This window comes from Scomber japonicus, chromosome 23 (assembly GCF_027409825.1).
Source record: "Scomber japonicus isolate fScoJap1 chromosome 23, fScoJap1.pri, whole genome shotgun sequence".
In the NCBI taxonomy this organism is placed as follows: domain Eukaryota; kingdom Metazoa; phylum Chordata; class Actinopteri; order Scombriformes; family Scombridae; genus Scomber; species Scomber japonicus.
The window spans coordinates 24,594,691-24,620,445 of NC_070600.1; the positions used below are offsets into that span (position 1 = coordinate 24,594,691).

Sequence of the window (25,755 nt, forward strand, 5' to 3'; positions counted from 1 at the left end):
CTTTCATTAGTCGCTCTGCATCGTTTCAGCATCAGCCTTCCTTCCTTCCTCCCTCCCTCCCTCCCTCCCTCCTACCTTCCTAACTTCCCGTCCTCCTTCCCTCTTTCTTTCCTCCCTTCCTCCCTCCTTTCGTTCCTTTCCTTCCTTCCCTCCTTTCTCCCTTCCTTTCCTCCTTCCATCCTTCTTCCGTCCTTCCCTCATACCTTCCTTCCTTCCTTTCCTTCCATCCTTCCTTCCTGCCCTCCTTCCTTCTTTCCTCCCTCCCTCTCTTCCTTCCCTCCCTCCTTTCCTTCCTTCCTCCTTCCTCCCTCCTTCCTCCTTTCCTTTCCCTCCTTCCTTCCCTCCCTCCTCCCTCCTTTCGTTCCTTTCCTTCCTTAACTCCTTCTTTCCTCCCTCCTTCCTTCCTTCCTTCCTTCCTTCCTTCCTTCCCTCCTTTACTTCACCTCGTCTGGACGCGACTTGTCTCATGATTTAATGAATCGCTGCGGAGAGACAAACCTCCCAAACGTCTCGTTAGTCAGAGAACATTCTACCTTCTGTTGCTCTTGTTGTTGCCCGGCATTAAAAATAAAAGAAAAGCTCCTCTCTCTCTCTCTCTCTCTCTCTCTCTCTCTCTCTCTCTCTCTCCCTCTCTCTCTCTCTCTCTCTCTCCCTCTCTCTCTCCCCCCTCTCTCTCTCTCTCTCTCTCTCTCTCTCTCTCCCTCTCTCTGTCTCTCTCTCTCCCTTCCCCTCTACCTCTCTCTCTCTCCCCCCTCTCTCTCTCTGTCTCTCTCTCTCCCTTCCCCTCTACCTCTCTCTCTCTCTCTCCCCCCCCCTCTCTCTCCCCCCCTCTCTCTCTCCCTCTCCCTCTCCCTCTCTCTCCCTCTCTCACTCTCCCTCCCTCTCTCTCAGTCTCTCTCTCTCTCTCTATCTCTCTCTCTCTCTCTCCCCCCTCTCTCTCTTTCTCTCTCTCTCTCTCTCTGTCTCTCTCTCCCTCCCTCCCTCTCTCCCTCTCTCTCTCTCTCTCTCTCTCCCTCTCACTCTCTCTGTTTCTCTCTCCCTCTCTCTCTCTCCCCCTCTCTCTCTCTCTCTGTCTCCCTCTCTATCCTTCACTCTCTCCCTCCCTTTCTCTCTCTCTCTCTCCCTCTCTCTCTCTCCCTCCCTCTCTCTCTGTCTCTCTCTCTCCCTATCTCTCTGTCTCTCTCCCTCTCTCCCTCCCTCTCTCTCTGTCTCTCTCTCTCCCTCTCTCTCTCTCTGTCTCTCTCTCTCCCTATCTCTCTCTCTCTCCCTCTGTCCCTACCTCCCTCTATCTCTCTCTCCCTCCCTCCCTCCCCCTCTCTCTCTCCCTCTCTCTCTCTCTCTCCCTCCCCCCCCCCCTCTCTCTCTCTCCCGACTAACGAGGAGCTTTTTCTTTTTTTCTTTTCTTTGTGTTGAGATGTGTCACCAGCAGAACTAACTTCCTGCTGCTGAGAAACTTTTTCACCTAATCTAACAGAAATAACAGAAAGTCTGAACAGTCAGCGCTGATATTTATAAAATAAAAACTGCAGCATTAAAAACATTTAATAAAATATTCATACCAAAAAAATGATGAGTTTTAAACTGCAATGAAGTCAAGTATGGAAGTTAAGGGATGCCAAAATTAAAATCCTTCCTTCCCTCCTTCCTTCCTCCCTCCTTTCTTTCCTTCCTTCCTTCCGTCTGTCTGTCCTTCCTCCCTCCCTCCTTCTGTCTTTCTTTCTCCCTCCTTCCTTCTTTTCTTTCCTCCCTCCTTTCCTTCCTTCCTTCCTTCTTTCCTTCCTCCTTCCTTCCCTTTTTTCATCCCTCCATCCTTCCTTCCTTCCCTTTTTTCATCCCTCCCTTCTTTCCCTCTTTTCATCCCTCTTCCTTCCTTCTCCATCCCTTCCTTCTTATCATCCCTCCATCCTTCCTTCTGTCCTGCCATATTTCCTTCCTCCCTTTCTTTCCTTCCTGTCTTCTGTTCCTCCCTTCCTTCCTTCCTTCCCTCCTTCCTTCCTCCTTCCTTCCTCCCTCCTTCCTACCTTTCCTCTTTCCCTCCTTCCTTCCTCCCTCCTTTCTTTCCTTCCTTCTTTCTTCCTTCCTTCCTTCCGTCTGTCTGTCCTTCCTCCCTCCCTCCTTCTGTCTTTCTTTCTTCCTCCCTCCTTCCTTCTTTCCTCTGTCCTTCTTTCCTTCCTCCCTCCCTCCTACCTTCCTCTCTTCCTTCTTTTATTTCCTCCCTACTTTCCTCCATTCTTCCTTCCTCCCTTCCATTCTTCCTTCCTCCTTTCCTTCCTTCTTCCTCCCTTCCTTCCCTCTTTTCATCCCTCCATCCTTCCTTCTGTCCTTCCATATTTCCTTCCTCCCTTTCTTTCCTTCCTGTCTTCTGTTCCTTCCTTCCTTCCTTGAGGACAACAGGAGGGTTAAGCAACTTAACGTATAAATTACAAACATATTTTACTTTTTAAGTGGTTTAAACTTATTATATTATTTTATACATTAACAGCACCATATAATTATAATTATATATAATAATTATAATTGTGCTGTCTTTAAAGTTAAGTTAAATAAGTGGAATAAGTTATTGGTTAAAAAAGTAAAATGTGGGTGTTCTGTTCGTCAGGTCTCAGAAATAGCGTCAGAGTGAGCGCTCTGTTCTATATGTTTTTTGTTGCATCTCTGTAGCTCTCCTGCTAGTTTTAGCTGCTGCTTTAGTGAAAAACAGACAAGCAAGACAGACAGATGAACGCATGTTGCTGAACACTTTTTGATACGCTTCTGCCTTGGAGACTATTTGTCTGTAAGTAGCCTAGTATGTGTGGAGAGTTATTTAACACTTTTGGTTTTTGAGAATATTATGTTATAAACCTTTGTGTTTTATGGGATGTGTGCTGCTAGCTAATATTTATAGCAGTAGCCTTATTTTTTGATGAGAATTGTGCAAGAGTGTGATATTTGCCATTTCTATTTATATTTTATTGTACACTGATTTATGTTCTTATCTCTGTAATATTTCAGTTTTACAAAAAACACAAGAGGAAACCAGTAAACACAAGAAAAGTCAAGCCTTGTGTCGTTATTGGAGGACTCATTGTATGTTAGCTGGCTGTCTAGCTTTGCACAGGACTACGCGCTGCAAGGGCAGTACAGTAAAAAGACAAGAGACCGGCGGGCTCAAGCATCAGAAAACAATACTCAGCAAACATGAGTTTACGTTCAGGAAAGAAATATCTTAAAAAACAAGCCACTACACAGCAAAAAGAAGCTAGTGGAGAAGAACAGGCAGAGGTTGTAGATCAAGCAACTGAGAATAAAGTGCCTCCTCAAGCTTCTGATGCTAAGTCACAGTCATCTAGAGCATCCAGTAGGCACTCTCAGCAATCACCATCAACAGTCTCTTCATCAACAGTCTCTTCAGCTACAAAAGCCCATGCTAAGGCAAAAGCTGCCCGAGTTCAACTAGCCTACGCTAAAAGAGAAGCTGACGTGATGAAGCAGAGGGCAGATCTGGAAGCAAGCATGCTAAAGCAAAAGGCTGACTTCGATGCTAGTCTTCATCTACTCAAGTGCCAAGGAGAAGTTGCTGCAGCTGAAGCTGAGGCTACAGCTTATGAGGAAGCTGAAGCTGAAAGCGAGGATCTCCATCAGCTCCCTGATGTCGAAGAGGAACCCCTCAGTGCAGTGCAACGCACTAGCGAGTATGTCCAACAGCAGTCTGAGTTGGTTTTGCAGGAACAGCCTTCAACGCATGTAGCTGAGGAGTCATATGAGGAAAAAATAAAGGAACTGGAAATACATGATATTAAACCAGCAATTTCTCGCAGCATACTAAGCAACACACAGCCTATTTACAAAGACATGAAGAAAGAGCCAACAATGAGTACATATCCAAGTGAGACTTACCCTCATAGTAATCCAAAGCACACAGCCAATCCTGAAAAAGAGTACTTACCAGACCCTAAAGGTGCACAAGACTTTGCAAGATATCTCATCCGGAGAGAAATGGTGAGTGCTGGTCTTCTGCAGTTTGATGACAAACCGGAAAATTATTGGTCATGGAAAGCCTCTTTCATAAGTGCCACTAAAGACTTGAATCTGTCAGCCAGGGAAGAACTGGATCTGATGACAAAGTGGCTTGGAGCTGAATCCTCAGAACAAGCAAAGAGAATTCGTGCAGTGCATGTCCTCAATCCCTTAGCAGGTGTCGCTATGGTCTGGCAACGTCTCGAAGAGTGTTATGGGACTCCTGAGGTCATCGAAGACGCACTGCTCAAAAAGATTGAACACTTTCCGAGGCTGACCAATAGAGATAATGTGAAGTTGAGAGAGCTAAGTGACATTCTCCTTGAACTGGAATGTGCTAAGGAAGATGGTGCTCTACCAGGGCTCTCATATTTGGATACAGCCCGGGGGATAAAGCAAATAGTGGAAAAGCTCCCTTATAACCTTCAAGAAAGATGGATAAGCTTTGGAAGCATGTACAAGGAGGATTACAGGGTGGCTTTTCCTCCTTTCTCTGTCTTTTCCAAGTTTGTCCGACAACAGGCAAAGATAAGAAATGATCCGAGCTTCACTATATCCACCCCCAGCAGTCACACTCCTGTCAGGACCGAAAAACCTGTGAGGTACACAAACAAATTCTCTGTGGCTGCACATAAGACAGACATCCCCGCAGAGTTGTCAGGCATTCAAACCAGACCTACTCCTGCTCCAGTCTTGAAGAAATTGGAGGAACCAGATCGGCAGTGTCCGATACATAAGAAGCCACACCCACTGAAAAAATGCAAGCTCTTTAGAGACAAATCCCTAGAAGAGCGCAAGGCATATCTCAGAGAGAATCGCATCTGCTATAGATGTTGTGGGTCTACTCAACACATGGCAAAAGACTGTAAGATAACTGTCAAGTGCTTTGAGTGCAGCAGTGACAAACATATTGCAGCATTGCATCCGGGTCCTCCTCCTCTTCCTCCTGTAACCAGACAGAGTGCTGTGGCAGATGAAGATGACAGCGGGGAGCAAGATGAGAACTCAGTCTCTTCAGTCACCTCCAAGTGCACAGAGGTTTGTGGAAATGTGGACAGTTCACGTTCATGCTCCAAAATCTGTTTGGTGAAAATATATCCTGCAGGAGAAAAGGAGAAGACAATCAAGATGTATGCAGTAATGGATGAACAAAGTAATAGGTCTCTCGCCAAGACAGAGTTTTTCACACTCTTTGGAATTAATGCTAGCTCCACCCCATACACCCTGAAAACCTGTTCTGGGAAATTGCAGACTGCAGGTAGGAGGGCCGCCAATTTCGTCATTGAGTCCATGGATGGGAAACTGCAACTTCCTTTACCCCCCTTAATAGAGTGTGACATGGTGCCAGATGATAGGACAGAGATCCCTTCCCCAGAGATTGCACACCATCACCCTCACCTATGGTCAGTTGCTAACAAGATCCGACCTGTGGACCGAGATGCTCCTATCCTTCTGCTCTTGGGGAGAGACATCATTAGAGTGCACAAGGTACGTGAGCAAATCAACGGGCCTCACAATGCACCTTATGCTCAGCGGCTAGACCTTGGCTGGGTCATTGTAGGTGATGTGTGCTTAGGGACATTTCACAAACCATCAGAGGTCAACGTCTACAAAACAAACATACTGCCGAATGGTCGCACATCCTATCTCAAACCTTGCCCAAATAGTATCCATGTCAAAGAAGACTACAGTGGCATGACACAGCATCACAGTTCAACCTTTACTGCATGTGAGGAGAACACAAGTCTCATTGTGAATACAGACAGCCTAGGGTGTTCAGTGTTTGACAGGACCAAGGATGACGACAGACCAGCACTATCCATTGATGACAAAGCTTTCCTAGCCATCATGGATGCAGAGGTCTACCAAAGTACAGGAAACAGCTGGGTCGCTCCTTTACCTTTCCGCTCTCCTAGACGACGTCTTCCAAGCAACAGGGAGCAAGCTTTGAAACGTCTCTGCTCACTACGGAGAACTCTGGAGAAAAGGCCAGAAATGAAAGACCACTATGTCAAGTTCATGCAGAAGATGCTGGACAATGATCAAGCTGAGCCTGCTAAACTTTTGGACAAAGATAAAGAACACTGGTATTTGCCAACGTTTGGAGTATACCACCCACAGAAGCCAGACCAGATACGAGTTGTATTTGATTCAAGCGCTGAGTGTGAGGGTACGTCTCTCAATGATGTTCTCCTAAGTGGACCAGACTTGAATAATACCTTGTTGGGAGTTCTTTTGCGGTTCCGTAAAGAACCCATAGCCCTTACAGCAGATGTGGAGCAAATGTTTTATTGTTTTATTGTCCGAGAAGACCACAGGGATTATCTCCGGTACCTCTGGTATGAGGATAATGACATCAGCAAGAACGTGGCCGAGTACAGGATGAAGGTCCACGTATTTGGGAACAGCCCTTCACCTGCTGTATCCATCTACTGCATGAGACGAGCAGCTCAAAAAGGTGAACAAGAACACGGTGCTGATGCAAGACAGTTTGTGGAGAGGCAGTTTTATGTTGATGATGGTCTAACCTCAGTTGCCACTCCTGAAGAGGCAATAGACCTCCTCACAAGAACCAGAGAGATGTTAGCGGAATCTAACCTGCGACTGCACAAGGTGGCATCAAACAGTAGCCAGGTAATGGAGGCCTTCCCAGCAGAGGACCGTGCCAAGGATCTGAAGGATCTGGACCTTGGAGTGGATCCTCTCCCTCTTCAGAGGAGCCTTGGGCTCTCCTGGAACTTAGAAACAGACAGCTTTACTTACCTGGTGTCCCAAGAAGAGAAGCCTTTCACACGAAGAGGTGTGTTGTCGACGGTCAACAGTTTGTATGATCCCTTGGGCTTTGTAGCCCCTGTAACAATGCAAGGGAGAGCATTAGTCCGAGAACTGTCATCTGAACAGAGTGAGTGGGATGCTCCTCTCCTCCCAAAAAAGGAAGCAGAGTGGAACTTATGGAAGGGCTCTTTAAAGGCCCTGGAAAACCTGCACATACAGAGGTGCTACATACCTGTTTCACTGTCTTTGACACAGAGAAAAGAACTGTGCGTCTTTTCAGATGCTTCCACAGTAGCTATAGGAGCTGTGGCCTACTTGAGAGCTGTTGACACTGAGGGACAATATCATGCTGGATTTGTCATGGGGAAATCTAAATTGGCCCCTCGCCCTGCCCACACCATTCCACGTCTAGAGCTCTGTGCAGCTGTGCTGGCTGTTGAACTATATGAGCTGATCAGAGATGAGATGGACATTGAGGTTGACGCTGTGAAGTTTTTTACTGACAGCAAGATTGTGCTTGGTTATGTACACAACTCTACAAGAAGATTTTATATGTACGTTTCCAACAGGGTAACTCGGATTAGAAGATCCACACACCCTGATCAGTGGTACTATGTGCCAACAGACATAAACCCTGCAGACCATGCAACCAGGTCTATGCCAGCAGATCAACTCCAGCACAGTAACTGGTTCTCAGGTCCGGCTTTCCTGTATCATGATAAAGCAGCAGAGACATCTGAACCCAATCTCTTTGCCCTCATTGACCCTGAGGCTGATGATGAGATTCGTCCTGAGGTGACTACTCTGGCAACCAAAGCATCAGAGTCCCAGTTGGGCTCACAACACTTTGAACGATGCTCAAGCTGGAGAACACTCTGTCGCACCATAGCCAGACTCATTCATGTTGCAGCAGCTTTCAAAGGAAAGACGGACAAGACCGAAAGGAAAGGATGGAAATGTTTCACAGAAACGTCCAGCATAAGTGAGCTTTCACAGGCCAAAGCTGTGATTATTCGTTCTGTCCAGCACGAAGCTTTCAAGGAGGAATTTAAATATATTAAAGACAGACAAACATACCCCAAGCGAAACACACTCAAAAAGCTCAATCCGGTTGTGGATAAAGATGGTTTGCTTCGTGTCGGAGGCCGTCTTTCTTCTGCTGACCTGTCAAAAGAAGAAAGGCACCCACTGCTTATTCTACACACCCATCACATAGCCACTCTACTTGTGAGACACTTTCATGAACAAGTAGCTCACCAAGGGCGACACATTACAGAAGGAGCTATCCGAGCAGCCGGATACTGGATAATTGGAGGCAAGCGTCTGGTGTCTTCTGTCATCCACAAGTGTGTTATCTGCCGCAAACTGCGAGGGAAGATGGTAAACCAGAAGATGGCTGATCTGCCGGCTGACAGACTCACTCCTGAACCTCCGTTCACCACTGTTGGTCTAGATGTCTTCGGGCCATGGACTATCACGACCCGTCGGACAAGAGGAGGATGTGCTGAGAGCAAACGCTGGGCTGTGCTCTTTACATGCATGTCAACCAGAGCGGTGCATATTGAACTGATTGAAACTATGTCAACAGACAGTTTTATCAACGCTCTAAGAAGATTTTTTTCTATTCGTGGTCCATCCAAACTTCTACGGTCCGACAGAGGGACAAATTTTGTGGGAGCTTGTAAGGAGTTGAACATAAACACAGAGGACACAACAATCAGGAAGTACCTTGAGGAGAAAGGTTGCTCCTGGGTGTTTAATCCTCCCCATGCTTCTCACATGAGTGGCTCCTGGGAGAGGCTCATCGGAGTCGCCAGGCGCATTCTGGACGCAATGCTGCTTCAGACAGGACCAACACGTCTCACCCATGAAGTCCTGAGTACTTTCATGGCCGAGGTGATGGCGATCATCAATGCAAGACCCCTTGTGTCTGTATCCACTGACCCAGATATGCCTACAGTGCTCACACCTGCGATGCTTCTTACTCAGAAAATGAGTGCTATTTCTGCGCCTCCTGGGAACTTTGGCACAGGTCAGTTGTACAGAAAGCAGTGGAAGCAAGTACAGTGTCTTGCTGACACTTTTTGGAAGAGATGGAGGGGAGAGTATCTGTCTACTCTACAAAGCCGCAGGAAATGGACAAAAGACAAACCCAATGTCAAAGAAGGAGATGTTGTCTTATTGAAAGACAGCCAGGCCTACAGAAATGAATGGCCAATGGGACTGGTCGTTAAGGCTTGCCAAGTGGTGACAAGAAAGTTCGCAAGGTAGAGGTGCGGATTGTGAAGGACGGAACAGCCAAAGTGTTTCTTAGGCCAATCTCAGAGATTGTTTTGCTACTTTCAGAGACTCAGTGAAAGGACTCTAAGTATGTTGCTACCAGAAGACATTCCCCTTTAAGTTTGGTTGTATATTTAGTGATATAATGTTATTATATCAAGCGGGGAGTGTGCTGTCTTTAAAGTTAAGTTAAATAAGTGGAATAAGTTATTGGTTAAAAAAGTAAAATGTGGGTGTTCTGTTCGTCAGGTCTCAGAAATAGCGTCAGAGTGAGCGCTCTGTTCTATATGTTTTTTGTTGCATCTCTGTAGCTCTCCTGCTAGTTTTAGCTGCTGCTTTAGTGAAAAACAGACAAGCAAGACAGACAGATGAACGCATGTTGCTGAACACTTTTTGATACGCTTCTGCCTTGGAGACTATTTGTCTGTAAGTAGCCTAGTATGTGTGGAGAGTTATTTAACACTTTTGGTTTTTGAGAATATTATGTTATAAACCTTTGTGTTTTATGGGATGTGTGCTGCTAGCTAATATTTATAGCAGTAGCCTTATTTTTTGATGAGAATTGTGCAAGAGTGTGATATTTGCCATTTCTATTTATATTTTATTGTACACTGATTTATGTTCTTATCTCTGTAATATTTCAGTTTTACAAAAAACACAAGAGGAAACCAGTAAACACAAGAAAAGTCAAGCCTTGTGTCGTTATTGGAGGACTCATTGTATGTTAGCTGGCTGTCTAGCTTTGCACAGGACTACGCGCTGCAAGGGCAGTACAATAATTATATATTATAATTATTATTAAACCCAAAATAATGGATTTTTAACTGTCATGAAGCCTTGTATGGAAGTTCAGAGATGCCAATATTAAAATCCAAACAAATAGTAAAATTATGTTTTTTTAAATGACAATCACTCATTTTTTAAATCTGACATCACTTCCTGTGCTGACATCACTTCCTGCGCTGAGGTTCAGACTGTAGATCAGCTGACATCGACCCGCAGCTTCAGTCAAGGTCAGACGGGCGCTGACATTTACGGCTGACCGTGAAATACGGAGGATCAGAGAGGAAGGAAGGAAAGAAGGACAGAAGGAAGGACGGAGGGTCAGAGAGGAAGGAAGGAAAGAAAGACAGAAGGAAGGACGGAGGATCAGAGAGGAAGGAAGGAAAGAAGGGCAGAAGGAAGGACGGAGGATCAGAGAGGAAGGAAGGAAAGAAGGACAGAAGGAAGGACGGAGGGTCAGAGAGGAAGGAAGGAAAGAAGGACAGAAGGAAGGACGGAGGATCAGAGAGGAAGGAAGGAAAGAAGGACAGAAGGAAGGACGGAGGATCAGAGAGGAAGGAAGGAAAGAAGGACAGAAGGAAGGACGGAGGATCAGAGAGGAAGGAAGGAAAGAAGGACAGAAGGAAGGACGGAGGATCAGAGAGGAAGGAAGGAATGAAGGACAGAAGGAAGGACGGAGGGTCAGAGAGGACGAAGAACAGCAGCAGAGAGGAAGGATGGAGACCGTCCTCACGATGAGTTCAGGTTCAGAGAGAAAGAAACGGAGATTACACGAGTCATGTGATCATTAACCCTCGACTGAGGAAAGAAGGAAGGAAGGAATGAGGAAGTAAAGCAGTAAGAAGGGAGGGAGGAAAAGAGGAAGGCAGTAAGGAGAGAAGGAAGGGAGGAAGGAAAGGAAGGAAGGAAGGAGGGAGGGAGGAAAAGAAGAAGGAAGGAAGGAAAGAAGGACAGAAGGAAGGACGGAGGATCAGAGAGGAAGGAAGGAAAGAAGGACAGAAGGAAGGACGGAGGATCAGAGAGGAAGGAAGGAAAGAAGGACAGAAGGAAGGACGGAGGATCAGAGAGGAAGGAAGGAAAGAAGGACAGAAGGAAGGACGGAGGATCGGAGAGGACGAAGAACAGCAGCAGAGAGGAAGGATGGAGAGAGTCCTCACGATGAGTTCAGGTTCAGAGAGAAAGAAACGGAGATTACGCGACTCATGTGATCATTAACCCTCGACTGAGGAAAGAAGGAAGGAAGGAATGAGGAAGTAAAGCAGTAAGAAGGGAGGGAGGAAAAGAGGAAGGCAGTAAGGAGAGAAGGAAGGGAGGAAGGAAAGAAGGACAGAAGGAAGGAAGGAAAGGAAGGAGGGAGGGAGGGAGGAAAAGAAGAAGGAAGGAAAGAAAAGAAGGACAGAAGGAAAGAAAGAAGGACAGAAGGAAGGAAGTAAGGAGAGAAGGCAGGAAGGAGAGAAAGGCAGATGGAAAGAAGGACAGAAGGAAGGAAGGAAAGAAAGACAGATGGAAGGAAGGAAAGAAGGACAGAAAGAAGGAAAGAAAGACAGATGGAAGGAAGGAAAGAAGGACAGAAGGAAGGAAGTAAGGAGAGAAGGAAGGAAAGAAGGACAGAAGGAAGGAAAGACGGAAGGAAAGAAGGACAGAAGGAAGGAAGGAAAGAAGGACAGAAGGAAGGAAGGAAAGAAGGACAGAAGGAAGGAAGTTCAGAGGGAGAGAAATGGAGATCACACTAGTCATGTGATCATTAACTGAGTTTCTGTGACGAGGCTTCAGATGACATCACTGATGACATCATCACTCTATAATTATGATCATGTTTATTATTATAATGTGTTTTAGTAGTTCTAGTTTAGTTCTGATCATAACAGGAAGTGATGTCAGCACAGGAAGTGATGTCAGCACACTCTTTATATGTCACACAAACAGCTGATCAAACTTCTTTCTATCAGAGCTTTTTTATTTTCTGCATGATTTCTATTTTTAATGTCGCAAATAAAAGTATGAAATAAAATCTTATATTTCTGTGATATTTGGGAAGTTTAATGATCTGAAGAGGAGATTACTTTCTATATACTTATTCCTCATGTTGAGTTTTTTTACTAAATAAATATTAAAAAATAAGGATTTTTTAGGTCAAATTATAAAACAGGACATAAAAAAATTAAATAATTTATAAATAAAAAATAAATAAAAAAATAAATTAGAAAATAAAATAAATAAATAAATATATAAAAAAATAAAATAAAATAAAAAATATATAAATTTAAAAATAAAATAAATAAATATATACATTTAAAAAATAAAATAAAATAAATAAATATATACATTTTAAAAATAAATTAAAAAATAAGTAAATTGATTAAAATTATGGGTCAAATAAATGAATAAAAAATTCCTGAGAGTTTAAAGAAGTAATTAAAAGATTTATCCTGAATATTGTTTGTATAGTAACAATTTTAGAGATGAAATATAAAAAATAAAACCAGTTTGATTTATTTAACTAATAAAATCACAAATATTTGCTCAAACAGTTTTAAAAACAAGATGTGAGGAGATGACTTTTAGTTTTTGTGCTCATTCTGAACTGTCTCTCTACATATTATAATAAATAACTTAATTATAGTTTTGACCTTTAAGTTGAAGGAGAATAAAGAACTTAATAAATCTACTTTCATCTTTACTCTCTGGTTTTATTTCCGTCTCGTGGCTCTATGTGATCTATAAATAAACTCTTCTCTGAATGATGAGAAGCTTTTTACACACTTAGTCCAGATTTACTCACGTTAACCAGAATATCTTTTACAGTTAAAATAATTAATCTGGAAACTAAAATGTTTTTTTTTAAAGCAAAATCACCAAAAATCTGCTTTTATCTTCTTAAATGTAACGTTTAGAGAGTTTAATGTGACAGTAAACTCATCTATAAATAAAATATACAGTATATGAATCACTAATCAGCTTTATAATCTTATTTAATAGTTTAATTTAACACGTTCACTTCCTGCTTCCTGTTAAAACTACAAATTAAAACTCTAACCTCTAAATGAATGATGTGTGTGATGTAAATGAAGACATAATGAATCAGATGTGAGTTAAATTAAATGAAATAAAACACACAGTGACCTTTAAACCCCATGAAGAGGTGACTGTATTATCTGTGGATGCTGGGCTGTGATTGGCCGACAGCTTCCCTTTCAGAATAAAAGACATTCACAGCTGTCGGATGAGACGCTGAAGTTTTCTCCCCCCCCCTCGCTCCCCCTCCTTTCTTCTACTGTGAAAATCCCTTCGTTCCATTGTATTGTGCTGCAGAGCGGCTCGGCGAGGAGAAGGGGGGGGGGGGGGGGTGAGGAGGAAGAGGAGGGGGGGGCGGCCGAGGCCTGTTCCCATGGAAACTGCCGAGATGAAAATTCTTGCAGTGCAAGGGCTTTCATTTTCGTAATTGCTGCCTCTTTTCTCCAAACCTAAGCACCTTCGCTTTGGGGGGGGGGGGGGGCAGAGGAGGGGGGTGAGGGGGGGGTGAAAGGGGGGGGGGGGGGGCTCCTTGTCCTCGTCCTCCTCTTCCTCTCGAGAGCCAAACACAACCTTGGACCAATGATTTCCTGTTTCTCTTAATTCATTTTTCTTTTCTTTTCTTTTCTTTTCTCCGAGTAGCAAAGTCAGTCCAGTGTGTGAGAGGCAGATGAAAGCTCAGCAGCCCCCCCCCCCCCTCCCCCCAGCAACCCTAACCCCCCCCCCCACACACACACACACACACACACACGCAGACTAACCCACCCCCCCCACCCCCTTTAAACAGGGGGTCAATATGTAAACATTAAATATATATATAGGCTCCTCTCTCCTCTGCTAACTTTATCTCACATCCAGCTGTTATTAGTTCCTCATGCTTGTGTCCAGCTGCTGAATGTAAAGTCTAATACTCTGTTTTACTCTCTATTAACTCCTGAGGGAAATAACTCACTGTGTAGCAGCAGGTAGAGTATAGTGGAAACGAAGCTATGAGCTCTGACAGTGAACCAGAACAGTAAAGCTGCAGCCAGACATTTAAACAATGATGTGAAACTCAACTCTAAAGCTTCATACTGAGGCTGATAGTTTGGTTTAGCTTCATGAATGTGGACTGTGGTGTGTTTTCACCACTAGGGGGCACAACACGGGGTGCATGAATGAGAACAACAAGTCAAAGTTCCTTCCTTTCCTCTCTCCCCTCCTTCCTTCTTTCCTTTCCTCCCCTCCTTCCTTCCTCTGTCCTTCCTTCCTCCCTTCCACTTTTCCTTTCTCCCTCCTTACCTCCCTCCTACCTTCCTTTCCTCTGTCATTCCTTCCTTCCCTCCTTCCTATCTTCCTCCCTTCCTTTCCTCCCCTCCTTCCTTCCTTCCTCCCTACCTCCCTCCCCTCCTTCATCCCTCCCTCCCTTCCACTTTTCCTTTCTCCCTCCCTCCCTCCTACCTTCCTTTCCTCTGTCATTCCTTCCTTCCTTTCCTCCCTCCTTTCCTTCCTTCCCTCCTTCCTATCTTCCTCCCTCCCCTTCCCTCCTTCCTTCCTCCCTCCCCTCCTTCCTATCTTCCTTCCTTCCTTCCTTCCCTCTTTCCTTCCTTCCTTCCTTTCCTTCCTCCCTTCCTATCTTCCTTCCTTCCTTCCTTCCTTTACTCCCTCCCTTCCACTTTTCCTTTCTCCCTCCCTCCCTCCTACCTTCCTTTCCTGTCATTCTTTCCTTCCTTCCCTCCTTCCTATCTTCCTCCCTCCCCTTCCCTCCTTCTTATCTTCCTTTCCCTCCTACCTATCTTCCTTCCTTCCTTCCCTCCTTCCTATCTTCCTTCTTTCCTTCCCTCCTTCCTATCTTCCTTCTTTCCTTCCCTCTTTCCTTCCTCCCCTCCTTCCTCCCTACCTCCTTCCCCTCCTTCCTCCCTCCCTCCCTTCCACTTTTCCTTTCTCCCTCCCTTTCTCCCTCCCTCCTACCTTCCTTTCCTCTGTCATTCCTTCCTTCCTTTCCTCCCTTCTTTCCTTCTTTCCCTCCTTCTTTTCTTCCTTTCCCTCCTACCTATCTTCCTTCCTTCCTTCCTTCCTTCCTTCCTTCCTTCCTTCCTATCTTCCTTCCTTTCCTTCCTCCCTTCCTATCTTCCTTCCTTCCTTCCTTTACTCCCTCCCTTCCACTTTTCCTTTCTCCCTCCCTCCCTCCTACCTTCCTTTCCTCTGTCATTCTTTCCTTCCTTCCCTCCTTCCTATCTTCCTCCCTCCCCTTCCCTCCTTCTTATCTTCCTTTCCCTCCTACCTATCTTCCTTCCTTCTTTCCTTCCTTCCCTCCTTCCTATCTTCCTCCCTCCCCTTCCCTCCTTCTTATCTTCCTTCCTTCCCTCCTTCCTATCTTCCTCCCTCTCTCTTCCCTCCTTCTTATCTTCCTTCTTTCCTTTCTATCTTCCTTCCTTCCTTCCTTCCTTCCTTCCTTCCTTCCCTCCTTCCTATCTTCCTTCCTTCCTTCCCTCCTTCCTATCTTCCTTCTTTCCTTCCCTCTTTCCTTCCTTCCCTCCTTTCCTTCCTCCCCTCCTTCCTTCCCTTCCTTCCTTCCTTCCTTCCTTTCTTTCCTCCCTCCCTTCCACTTTTAAAAAATAAAATAACACATTTATTTTATTTCCCAGAAAGTCAATTTATTATTTATTATTAATATTCAGCTTCTGTGTGATTACACTTTAATTACAGTGAGATTGGAGCCAGAGTAGTAATTAAATGTCTAATTTATATGAATTACTAAGAAGAAAAAATTATATCTCAAGACTTTTATTCTTCTTTCCACCAACCTGAAATCTACTCATTTTAATTTAACTGCTTTTCTTTCATTAATTAAAAAGAAAATCATCTGTTCTTCATTATTTTATTATTGGGTTTAATCATAATTAATATAATCCTCAAGCAATTATACTGAAATTAACGTATTTCAAAGTAAAAGTTTACACCTTCAAAATTCAAAACTAAAGCTGGTCAATTCCTTCAAAATAAAACTAGAAAACTGGTCAATTCCTTCAAAATAAAACTATAAAACTAATCAATTACTTCAACATAAAACTATAAAACTAGTCAATTCCTTCAAAATAAAACCAAACTAAAACTGGTCAATTCCTTCAAAATAAAACTATAAAACTAGTCAATTCCTTCAAAATAAAACCAAACAAAAACAGGTCAATTCCTTCAAAATAAAACCAAACTGAAACTGGTCAATTCCTTCAAAATAAAACCAAACTAAAACTGGTCAATTACTTCAAAATAAAACTATAAAACTAGTCAATTCCTTCAAAATAAAACCAAATTAAAACTGGTCAATTCCTTCAAAATAAAACCAAACTCAAACTGGTAAACTCCTTCAAAATAAAAACAAACTAAAACTGGTCAATTCCTTCAAAATAAAACTATAAAACTGGCCAATTCCTTCAAAATAAAACTATAAAACTGGTCAATTACTTCAAAATAAAACCAAACTAAAACAGGTCAATTCCTTCAAAATAAAACCAAACTGAAACTGGTCAAATCCTTCAAAATAAAACCAAACTAAAACTGGTCAATTCCTTCAAAATAAAACCAAACTAAAACTGGTCTAACATATTTGGATTAACGTATTTCAAGGTAAAAGTTTCCACCTTGAAACTTGAAGCTGATTTTGTCCATAAAATGAGAAATAAATGGGATTAATAATAAACAGAGTGAGCCGGACAGGAAGTAGCCGGACAGGAAGTAGCTGGACAGGAAGTAGCCGGCGCTGGATTACCCTTTAATAAAACTCTCTGTCGATCGACTTTATCAATCGATCATCTCGCTGACATTCATCACGTCTGCTCCACTGACCCCACTGAGTCCGAGCCGCCGCCGTACAGCTGTTACCATGGCAACGCCGTCCCTCATCAAATCCATCAGATCCCCGGGAATAAACCTCAAAGTCCGCCTTAAACCACCTTAAACCTCCTTAAACCTCCGCAACCTTTTCCGTCAACCACTCCTGGAAAATTCATCTAGGATCCAGAAAAGAAATCCTGAAGAACCTTGAATGTAATGTTCTCCAGGAGGAGGAGAACCGGATCAAAGGTTCCTGCAGCCTCATGAAGGAACCTTGAATCGCCTCCGAGGAAGGAAGGAAGGAAGGAAGGACGTAAGGAAGGAAAGAGAGGGAGGAAGGAAGGAAAAATAGAAGGAAGGAAGGAAAGAGGGGAGTAAAGATGGAAAGAAGGAAGGAAAGATGGAAGGAAGGAAAAGAAGGAAGGAAGGAAGGAAGGAAGGAAGGAAGCAAAAGAAGGAAGGAAAGGAAGGAGGGAGAAAGGAAGGAGGGAAAGAGGGAAGGAAGGAAAGGAGGGAGGGAGGAAGGAAGGAAGGAAGGAAGGAAGGAAGGGCTATAAAACTGGTCAATTCCTTCAAAATAAAACCAAACCAAAACTAGTCAATTCCTTCAAAATAAAACTAAACTAAAACTACTCAATTCCTTCAAAATAAAACTAAACTAAAACTACTAAATCACTTGTTGAACTAACAAAAAACTAAACTGAAATTTAAAAGAAGCAAAGTTAAAAACTAAATAAAACTATAAAACAAGTCAATTCCTTCAAAATAAAATCAAACTAAAACTAGTCAAATCCTTCAAACTAAAACTAGTCAAATCCTTCAAACTAAAACTAGTCAATTCCTTCAAAATAAAACCAAACTAAAACTGGTCAATTCCTTCAAAATAAAACCAAACTAAAACTAGTCAATTCCTTCAAAATAAAACTAGTCAATTCCTTCAAAATAAAACCAAACTAAAACCGGTCAATTCCTTCAAAATAAAAGTAAACCTAAAGGAGCTGTGATAACCTCGGTGGAGTCACACAGAGTTCACCGAGCTGCTGAAACAATGCAGCTGTAAACGTGTGCACTCATGCAGAGCAGCAGTCCCATTACACCTCATTATTGATCTCCAAATTAGTGGCCAGGTGGTGTGAGGGTCCAACGCCCCCCCCCCCCCTCCCCTCGCCCCCCCCCCCCCCTCCCCTCGCCCCCCCCCCCCCCTCCTGGTTGGCCGAGGCCTTTATGACTGTGGATTGATGAAGGCAGGAGCAGCGTGGAGGCTTTTCTCTCTTTATTGCCTGAAGCTCGGAGGCAGGCAGCTGGAGGAAGAAGAGCGCTTCAACCCCTCCCATTCCTCCCTGTCCTCCAACCCCTCCCATTCCTCCCTGTCCTCCAACCCCTCCCACTCCTCCCTGTCCTCCAACCCCTCCCACTCCTCCCTCTCCTCCCTCTCCTCCCTCTCCTCCCTCAAACAATACAGCCATAAAGAGAGGAGAGAGACAATCCCGTCGCCTGACCCGTTCACCTCCAGCGAGAGGAGGAGGAGGAGGAGGAGGAGGAGGAGGAGGAGGAGGAGGAGGAGGAGGAGGTGACACATTGATAAAACACAGCAGCTTTATCACAGGAAACGTCTGCATGTGTGTCGGAGCTTCAGAGCTGCTCAGCATCACAACAACAGGACGAGGAAAAGTACATTTAACCCCTTATGTACTGCTGTAGAAACACCTCAAATGTATTTTATTCTGAAATTTGATTACTTTTCCTAAAATGGCCCAAAAATGCACAACAACTAAAATATATTAAATGTTCTACTTTTGTATAGATGCTACTAATGTTTATAGCATTGAGGCTGTTCTGGGTCAAATTATCTCCGTATCTACTGCCATGTGTTTTAGTGAAATGAATAGTTAAAGTCCGTGTAAAGTAAGAATAAATATGTGTTCTGAGTTTGACATACCACAGGAAAATGTGTTGTTAACCACCCTGCCAAATTTGAATGATTAAAAAAATCACCAAATATATGAAATTAGGCTTCAAAGTTGTGTAAAAATCAGCCTCTTTCTCTGCTCCCAAACACTGAAGCCCCGCCCCCTACCAAGTGTCACCTGTCAATCAAAGTCACCACCTCTACCAGAAACATGGACGCTACGTCTGAGAGCTTTCTGCTGCTAACTCAGCTGCTAGCTCGGCGGCTAAATCAGCTGCTAGCTCAGCGGCTAACTCGGCGGTTAACTTGGCTGCTAGCTCGGCGGCTAACTCGGCTGCTAGCTCGGCGGCTAACTCGGCTGCTAGCTCGTATGTGAAGATTTTCTCTGTTTTATATTATCATAATAAACTGTAAAGCATCTGCAGGTCACATAAAACAAGATATTCATATTATTAATCTTTAATTATTATTGTTTATATTCTTTCTTGGCACCACTTTACAATCAGACCAACCTCATAAAGGATTTATAAATGATTGTAAGATTATTAATTACGTTGTAAACACTTCATTAATTAACAGTTATAAATGAGTTATAACATAATGATCTCACATCAAAGCAGGGTCACTATTTGGCAAGATGAAGATCGACTCTACTTCTGTATTTATATATCCATCAGATCTCCTCCCTTCTATCTCCTCTCACTATAAACATTAATGTATGACTTATAGATATTTATAACTGGTATAAAAAGGAGCCTTATTTTAAAGTATAATACACTACACACTACTACATTTTATTTATGAGCTCATGAAATGCAAAGACGGATGAAACAGAATCAAACTAAACTTTTTATTCATGATTAAATGTTTTACACTTTACAATAAAGCTTCTTTTTTAGTGTTTAAACAGTTTGTATGTAACTCATAAATAAAAGTTAAGAAACATGAAGATAAAGAATACAGATGAATATGGGATCACTATTTGGCAAGCAGCCGCTCACTGCCATTGAGTTATAATATCTGCTTATTAAATATTTAGAGAGGGTTCAAACCTTCCACAAAGCCTTTATATGAGAGCAGACTGATTGTAAAGTGGAACATATTGTTTTAATATATATATAAAACTCATTTAAGTCCATATTTGAATCTTATATTTCTTTTATTTTTTCCTTATAAACTGAATTTAATCTTTGGAGTTGAAGAGTGAAGAGTTTCTGTCAGAATAAAGAATAAAGAAACTTCTCACAGCATGAAATATTAAACTTCCTGTCGGTCTGTTTTCACTGTTCCTTCTTTCCTTCCTTCCTTCCTTCCTTCTTTCCCTGAGGCTCATGCAGCAGCAGCACCCTGAGGCTCATGCAGCAGCAGCAGCACCCTGAGGCCCATGCAGCAGCAGCAGCAGCAGCACCCTGAGGCTCATGCAGCAGCAGCACCCTGAGGCTCATGCAGCAGCAGCAGCAGCACCCTGAGGCCCATGCAGCAGCAGCACCCTGAGGCTCATGCAGCAGCAGCAGCAGCACCCTGAGGCTCATGCAGCAGCAGCAGCACCCTGAGGCCCATGCAGCAGCAGCACCCTGAGGCCCAGCTCTGTCTGTCTGCTCTGTGTTTACTGTAATAGTGTGGAGCTCTGATCCAGCAGCAGCACCCTGAGGCTCATGCAGCAGCAGCACCCTGAAGCTCATGCAGCAGCAGCACCCTGAGGCTCATGCAGCAGCAGCACCCTGAGGCTCATGCAGCAGCAGCAGCACCCTGAGGCCCGGCAGCAGCAGCACCCTGAGGCCCGGCAGCAGCAGCACCCTGAGGCTCATGCAGCAGCAGCACCCTGAGGCCCAGCTCTGTCTGTCTGCTCTGTGTTAACTGTAATAGTGTGGAGCTCTGATCCAGCAGCAGCACCCTGAGGCCCGGCAGCAGCAGCACCCTGAGGCCCAGCTCTGTCTGTCTGCTCTGTGTTTACTGTAATAGTGTGGAGCTCTGATCCAGGCTGTGTGCTGACGGAGGCCGTGGTGCTGAATACAGAGGAGGGTGGAGGAGACGCGGCGCTGTGGTCTGAATCCTAACAGCTGCTCAGAGGTTCATGCAGCAGCACCCTGAGGCCCATGCAGCAGCAGCACCCTGAGGCTCATGCAGCAGCAGCACCCTGAGGCTCATGCAGCAGCAGCACCCTGAGGCCCATGCAGCAGCAGCAGCAGCACCCTGAGGCTCATGCAGCAGCAGCACCCTGAGGCTCATGCAGCAGCACCCTGAGGCTCATGCAGCAGCAGCACCCTGAGGCCCGGCAGCAGCAGCACCCTGAGGCCCATGCAGCAGCAGCAGCACCCTGAGGCCCATGCAGCAGCAGCAGCACCCTGAGGCTCATGCAGCAGCAGCACCCTGAGGCTCATGCAGCAGCACCCTGAGGCTCATGCAGCAGCAGCACCCTGAGGCCCGGCAGCAGCAGCACCCTGAGGCCCATGCAGCAGCAGCAGCACCCTGAGGCCCATGCAGCAGCAGCAGCACCCTGAGGCCCATGCAGCAGCAGCACCCTGAGGCCCGGAAAATAAAACAGCAGCTCTGATTCGTCACAGCTCAGAGAGGCAGAGTTTAAACTGACGGAGACGATGATACACTTCTCTCCTTCACACAAAGATATGACATGTTCATACTCACTATGATCTGTCTGAGCCTTTAAATACATCTGAGTCATGTTTATAACTTCTACTTCAGGTACTTCTGATACTATACTACTATATATAGTACTACTACTACAGGTAATACTACTGACAATACTACTAAACCTGCAACAAGTACTCTCAGTACTACGCCTGCAAATACAACTACTGTAAAGTACTATAGTAGAGTACAATATTACTACTACTACTATCTTTGTTAGTTTTACTACTGCTGCTGCAAATACTAATACTGCAAATATAATAATACTACTAGTACTTCTACCAGTACTACAAATGCTTAAGTTACCACATTTGCTACAACTAGTACTTATTTCATTACAAGTCCAACTTCAGGTACTTCTGCTACTACTACATGTACTACAACTGCTACTATTACAAGTACTACTACAGTTAATACTACTGATACTGCAACAAGTACTCTCAGTACTACACCTGCAAATACAACTACTAGTAGTACTGTAGTGTACTATATTACTACTACTACCATTGTTAGTACTACTACTGCTACTGCTGGCCACTGCAGTACTACAGCAAAAATAATACTACAAGTACTTCTACCAGTACTACAAATCCTTAAATACTAGTAGTAATACAAGTTCTACTTCAGATACTTGTACTACTACTACTTGTACTACAAGTACTTCTACAGTTAATACCACTAAGTGCTGTACTGTACAATATTACTACTACTACTACTACTACTACTACTCTTTGTTAGTTTTACCACTGCAGTACTACGGCAAAAATAATACTACTAAAAGTACTTCTACCAGTACTACAAATGCGTACGTTACCACATTTGCTACAACTAGTACTGATTTCATTACAAGTCCAACTTCAGATACTTCTGCTACTACTACATGTACTACAACTGCTACTATTACAAGTACTACTACAGGTAATACTACTAAACCTGCAACAAGTACTCTCAGTACTACGCCTGCAAACACAACTACTAGTAGTACTGTACTGTAGTGTACTATATTACTACTACTACTATTGTTAGTACTACCACTGCTACTGCTGGCCACTGCAGTACTACGGCAAAAATACTACTACTAGTACTTCTACCAGTACTACAAATGCTTAAATACTTAGTAGTATTACAAGGTCTACTTCAGATACTTGTAATACTACTACTTGTTAGTTTTACTTTACTGCTACTGCTGCGAGTACTACAAATGCTTAAGTTACCACATTTATTACAGCTAGTACTGAATTCATTACTACAAGTCCAACTTCAGGTACTTCTGCTACTACTGCATGTACTACAAATGCTACTATAACAAGTACTACTACAGGTAATACTACTGACAATACTACAAGTGTTTAGAGTATTACAACTTTAAGTACAACTACTATAATAACTACCTGAAGTGTTACTGCTAGTACTACATCTACCATTGTTAGTAGTACTCTGCAGAATTATACTACTACATGTACTAGTACTTTAAACTACTACATGTACTAGTACTTCAACTGTTCCTGCTACAAATACTTATGTTACTACGTCTGCTGTTATAACCTGTTACTGATACTACTGTAGTTTTAAACAGGAGCAGTATTAAACCTGTACTACTGTAGTACTAGCAGTCATGGATACTTTCACTGTTTCATACTTCTATAAAGTCACAAGAAGAAGAAAAGGAACCAGAATGCAACTGGACAGCGACTTTTCATTAAAACCCCCAGTGTGTTATTACGCCCCCCCCCCCCCCCCAGGCACACACACACACAGACACACACACCCGATGACATCACTCAGCTTACCTGAGAGGGGGGCAGCTCTCCGGCTCTCCTGCTGCTGAACGGGTGAACGCCGGCGGCCGCCACCCTGCCGGCCGTCTGGAGGTTGATGGGGGACGTCTGCAGCGGCTCCGAGCTCGCCGCCTTCTGTCCGTTAATGTGTGCGGTCACCATGGAAACGGGAGCCTTGGCAGGCACCACGGAGATGGCGATGCCCTGGCTGGGAGGCTTGATGAGAGACAGAGGCTTGGTCGACCCGACAGGACAAGTTCTGACTGCCAGCTTCTGCAAAGACAGACGTGATGTCACCGTTAGTACTTTCATAGTATTAGTACACAGACGTGATGTCACTGTTAGTACTTTCATAGTATTAGTACACAGACGTGATGTCACTGGTAGTACTTTCATAGTATTAGTACACAGACGTGATGTCACTGTTAGTACCTTCATAGTATTAGTACACAGACGTGATGTCACCGTTAGTACTTTCATAGTATTAGTACACAGACGTGATGTCACTGTTAGTACTTTCATAGTATTAGTACACAGACGTGATGTCACCGTTAGTACTTTCATAGTATAAGTACACAGACGTGATGTCACTGTTAGTACTTTCATAGTATTAGTACACAGACGTGATGTCACCGTTAGTACTTTCATAGTATTAGTACACAGACGTGATGTCACTGTTAGTACTTTCATAGTATTAGTACACAGACGTGATGTCACCGTTAGTACTTTCATAGTATTAGTACACAGACGTGATGTCACTGTTAGTACTTTCATAGTATTAGTACACAGACGTGATGTCACCGTTAGTACTTTCATAGTATTAGTACACAGACGTGATGTCACTGTTAGTACTTTCATAGTATTAGTACACAGACGTGATGTCACTAGTACTACTTTCATAGTATTAGTACACAGACGTGATATCACTGTTAGTACTTTCATAGTATTAGTACACAGACGTGATGTCACCGTTAGTACTTTCATAGTATTAGTACACAGACGTGATGTCACTGTTAGTACTTTCATAGTATTTATACACAGACGTGATGTCACTGTTAGTACTTTCATAGTATTAGTACACAGACGTGATGTCACTGTTAGTACTTTCATAGTATTAGTACACAGACGTGATGTCACCGTTAGTACTTTCATAGTATTAGTACACAGACGTGATGTCACCGTTAGTACTTTCATAGTATAAGTACACAGACGTGATGTCACTGTTAGTACTTTCATAGTATTAGTACACAGACGTGATGTCACTGTTAGTACTTTCATAGTATTAGTACACAGACGTGATGTCACTGTTAGTACTTTCATAGTATTAGTACACAGACGTGATGTCACCGTTAGTACTTTCATAGTATAAGTACACAGACGTGATGTCACTGTTAGTACTTTCATAGTATTAGTACACAGACGTGATGTCACTGTTAGTACTTTCATAGTATTAGTACACAGACGTGATGTCACCGTTAGTACTTTCATAGTATTAGTACACAGACGTGATGTCACTGTTAGTACTTTCATAGTATTAGTACACAGACGTGATGTCACCGTTAGTACTTTCATAGTATTAGTACACAGACGTGATGTCACTGTTAGTACTTTCATAGTATTAGTACACAGACGTGATGTCACCGTTAGTACTTTCATAGTATTAGTACACAGACGTGATGTCACTGTTAGTACTTTCATAGTATTAGTACACAGACGTGATGTCACCGTTAGTACTTTCATAGTATTAGTACACAGACGTGATGTCACCGTTAGTACTTTCATAGTATTAGTACACAGACGTGATGTCACTGTTAGTACTTTCATAGTATTAGTACACAGACGTGATGTCACTAGTACTACTTTCATAGTATTAGTACACAGACGTGATATCACTGTTAGTACTTTCATAGTATTAGTACACAGACGTGATGTCACCGTTAGTACTTTCATAGTATTAGTACACAGACGTGATGTCACTGTTAGTACTTTCATAGTATTTATACACAGACGTGATGTCACTGTTAGTACTTTCATAGTATTAGTACACAGACGTGATGTCACTGTTAGTACTTTCATAGTATTAGTACACAGACATGATGTCACTGTTAGTACTTTCATAGTATTAGTTCACAGACATGATGTCACTGTTAGTACTTTCATAGTATTAGTACACAGACGTGATGTCACTGTTAGTACTTTCATAGTATTAGTACACAGACGTGATGTCACTGTTAGTACTTTCATAGTATTAGTACACAGACGTGATGTCACTGTTAGTACTTTCATAGTATTAATACACAGACGTGATGTCACTGTTAGTACTTTCATAGTATTAGTACACAGACGTGATGTCACTGTTAGTACTTTCATAGTATTAGTACACAGACGTGATGTCACTGTTAGTACTTTCATAGTATTAGTACACAGACGTGATGTCACTGTTAGTACTTTCATAGTATTAATACACAGACGTGATGTCACTGTTAATACTTTCATAGTATTTATACACAGATGTGATGTCACTGTTAGTACTTTCATAGTATTTATACACAGATGTGATGTCACTGTTAGTACTTTCATAGTATTTGTACACAGTGGTACTACTGAGAGTACTACCAACACCTGAGACAGTACACAGCAGTACTACTGAGAGTACTACACAATTACAAACTAGTACTGCAAAAATAATTATACTCAAAGTACTTCTACCTTTCATTACTACTATTAGTATTACTACTTCAGGTACTACAGTTATAG

At 43.2% G+C, this 25,755-nt stretch overlaps 1 protein-coding gene across 1 annotated transcript in view; it reads right to left on the reverse strand.

Moving 5' to 3' along the window:
- The window catches only part of phf21b (PHD finger protein 21B), a 40,154-nt gene extending 16,844 nt beyond the window's left edge, over positions 1-23,310 (reverse strand). Inside the window, exon 1 of the mRNA XM_053313831.1 lies at positions 23,011-23,310. Coding sequence (XP_053169806.1) covers positions 23,011-23,310 — 300 coding nt within the window. The remainder of the gene's footprint in view (positions 1-23,010) is intronic.
- Between the last annotated feature and the right edge of the window lie 2,445 nt (positions 23,311-25,755).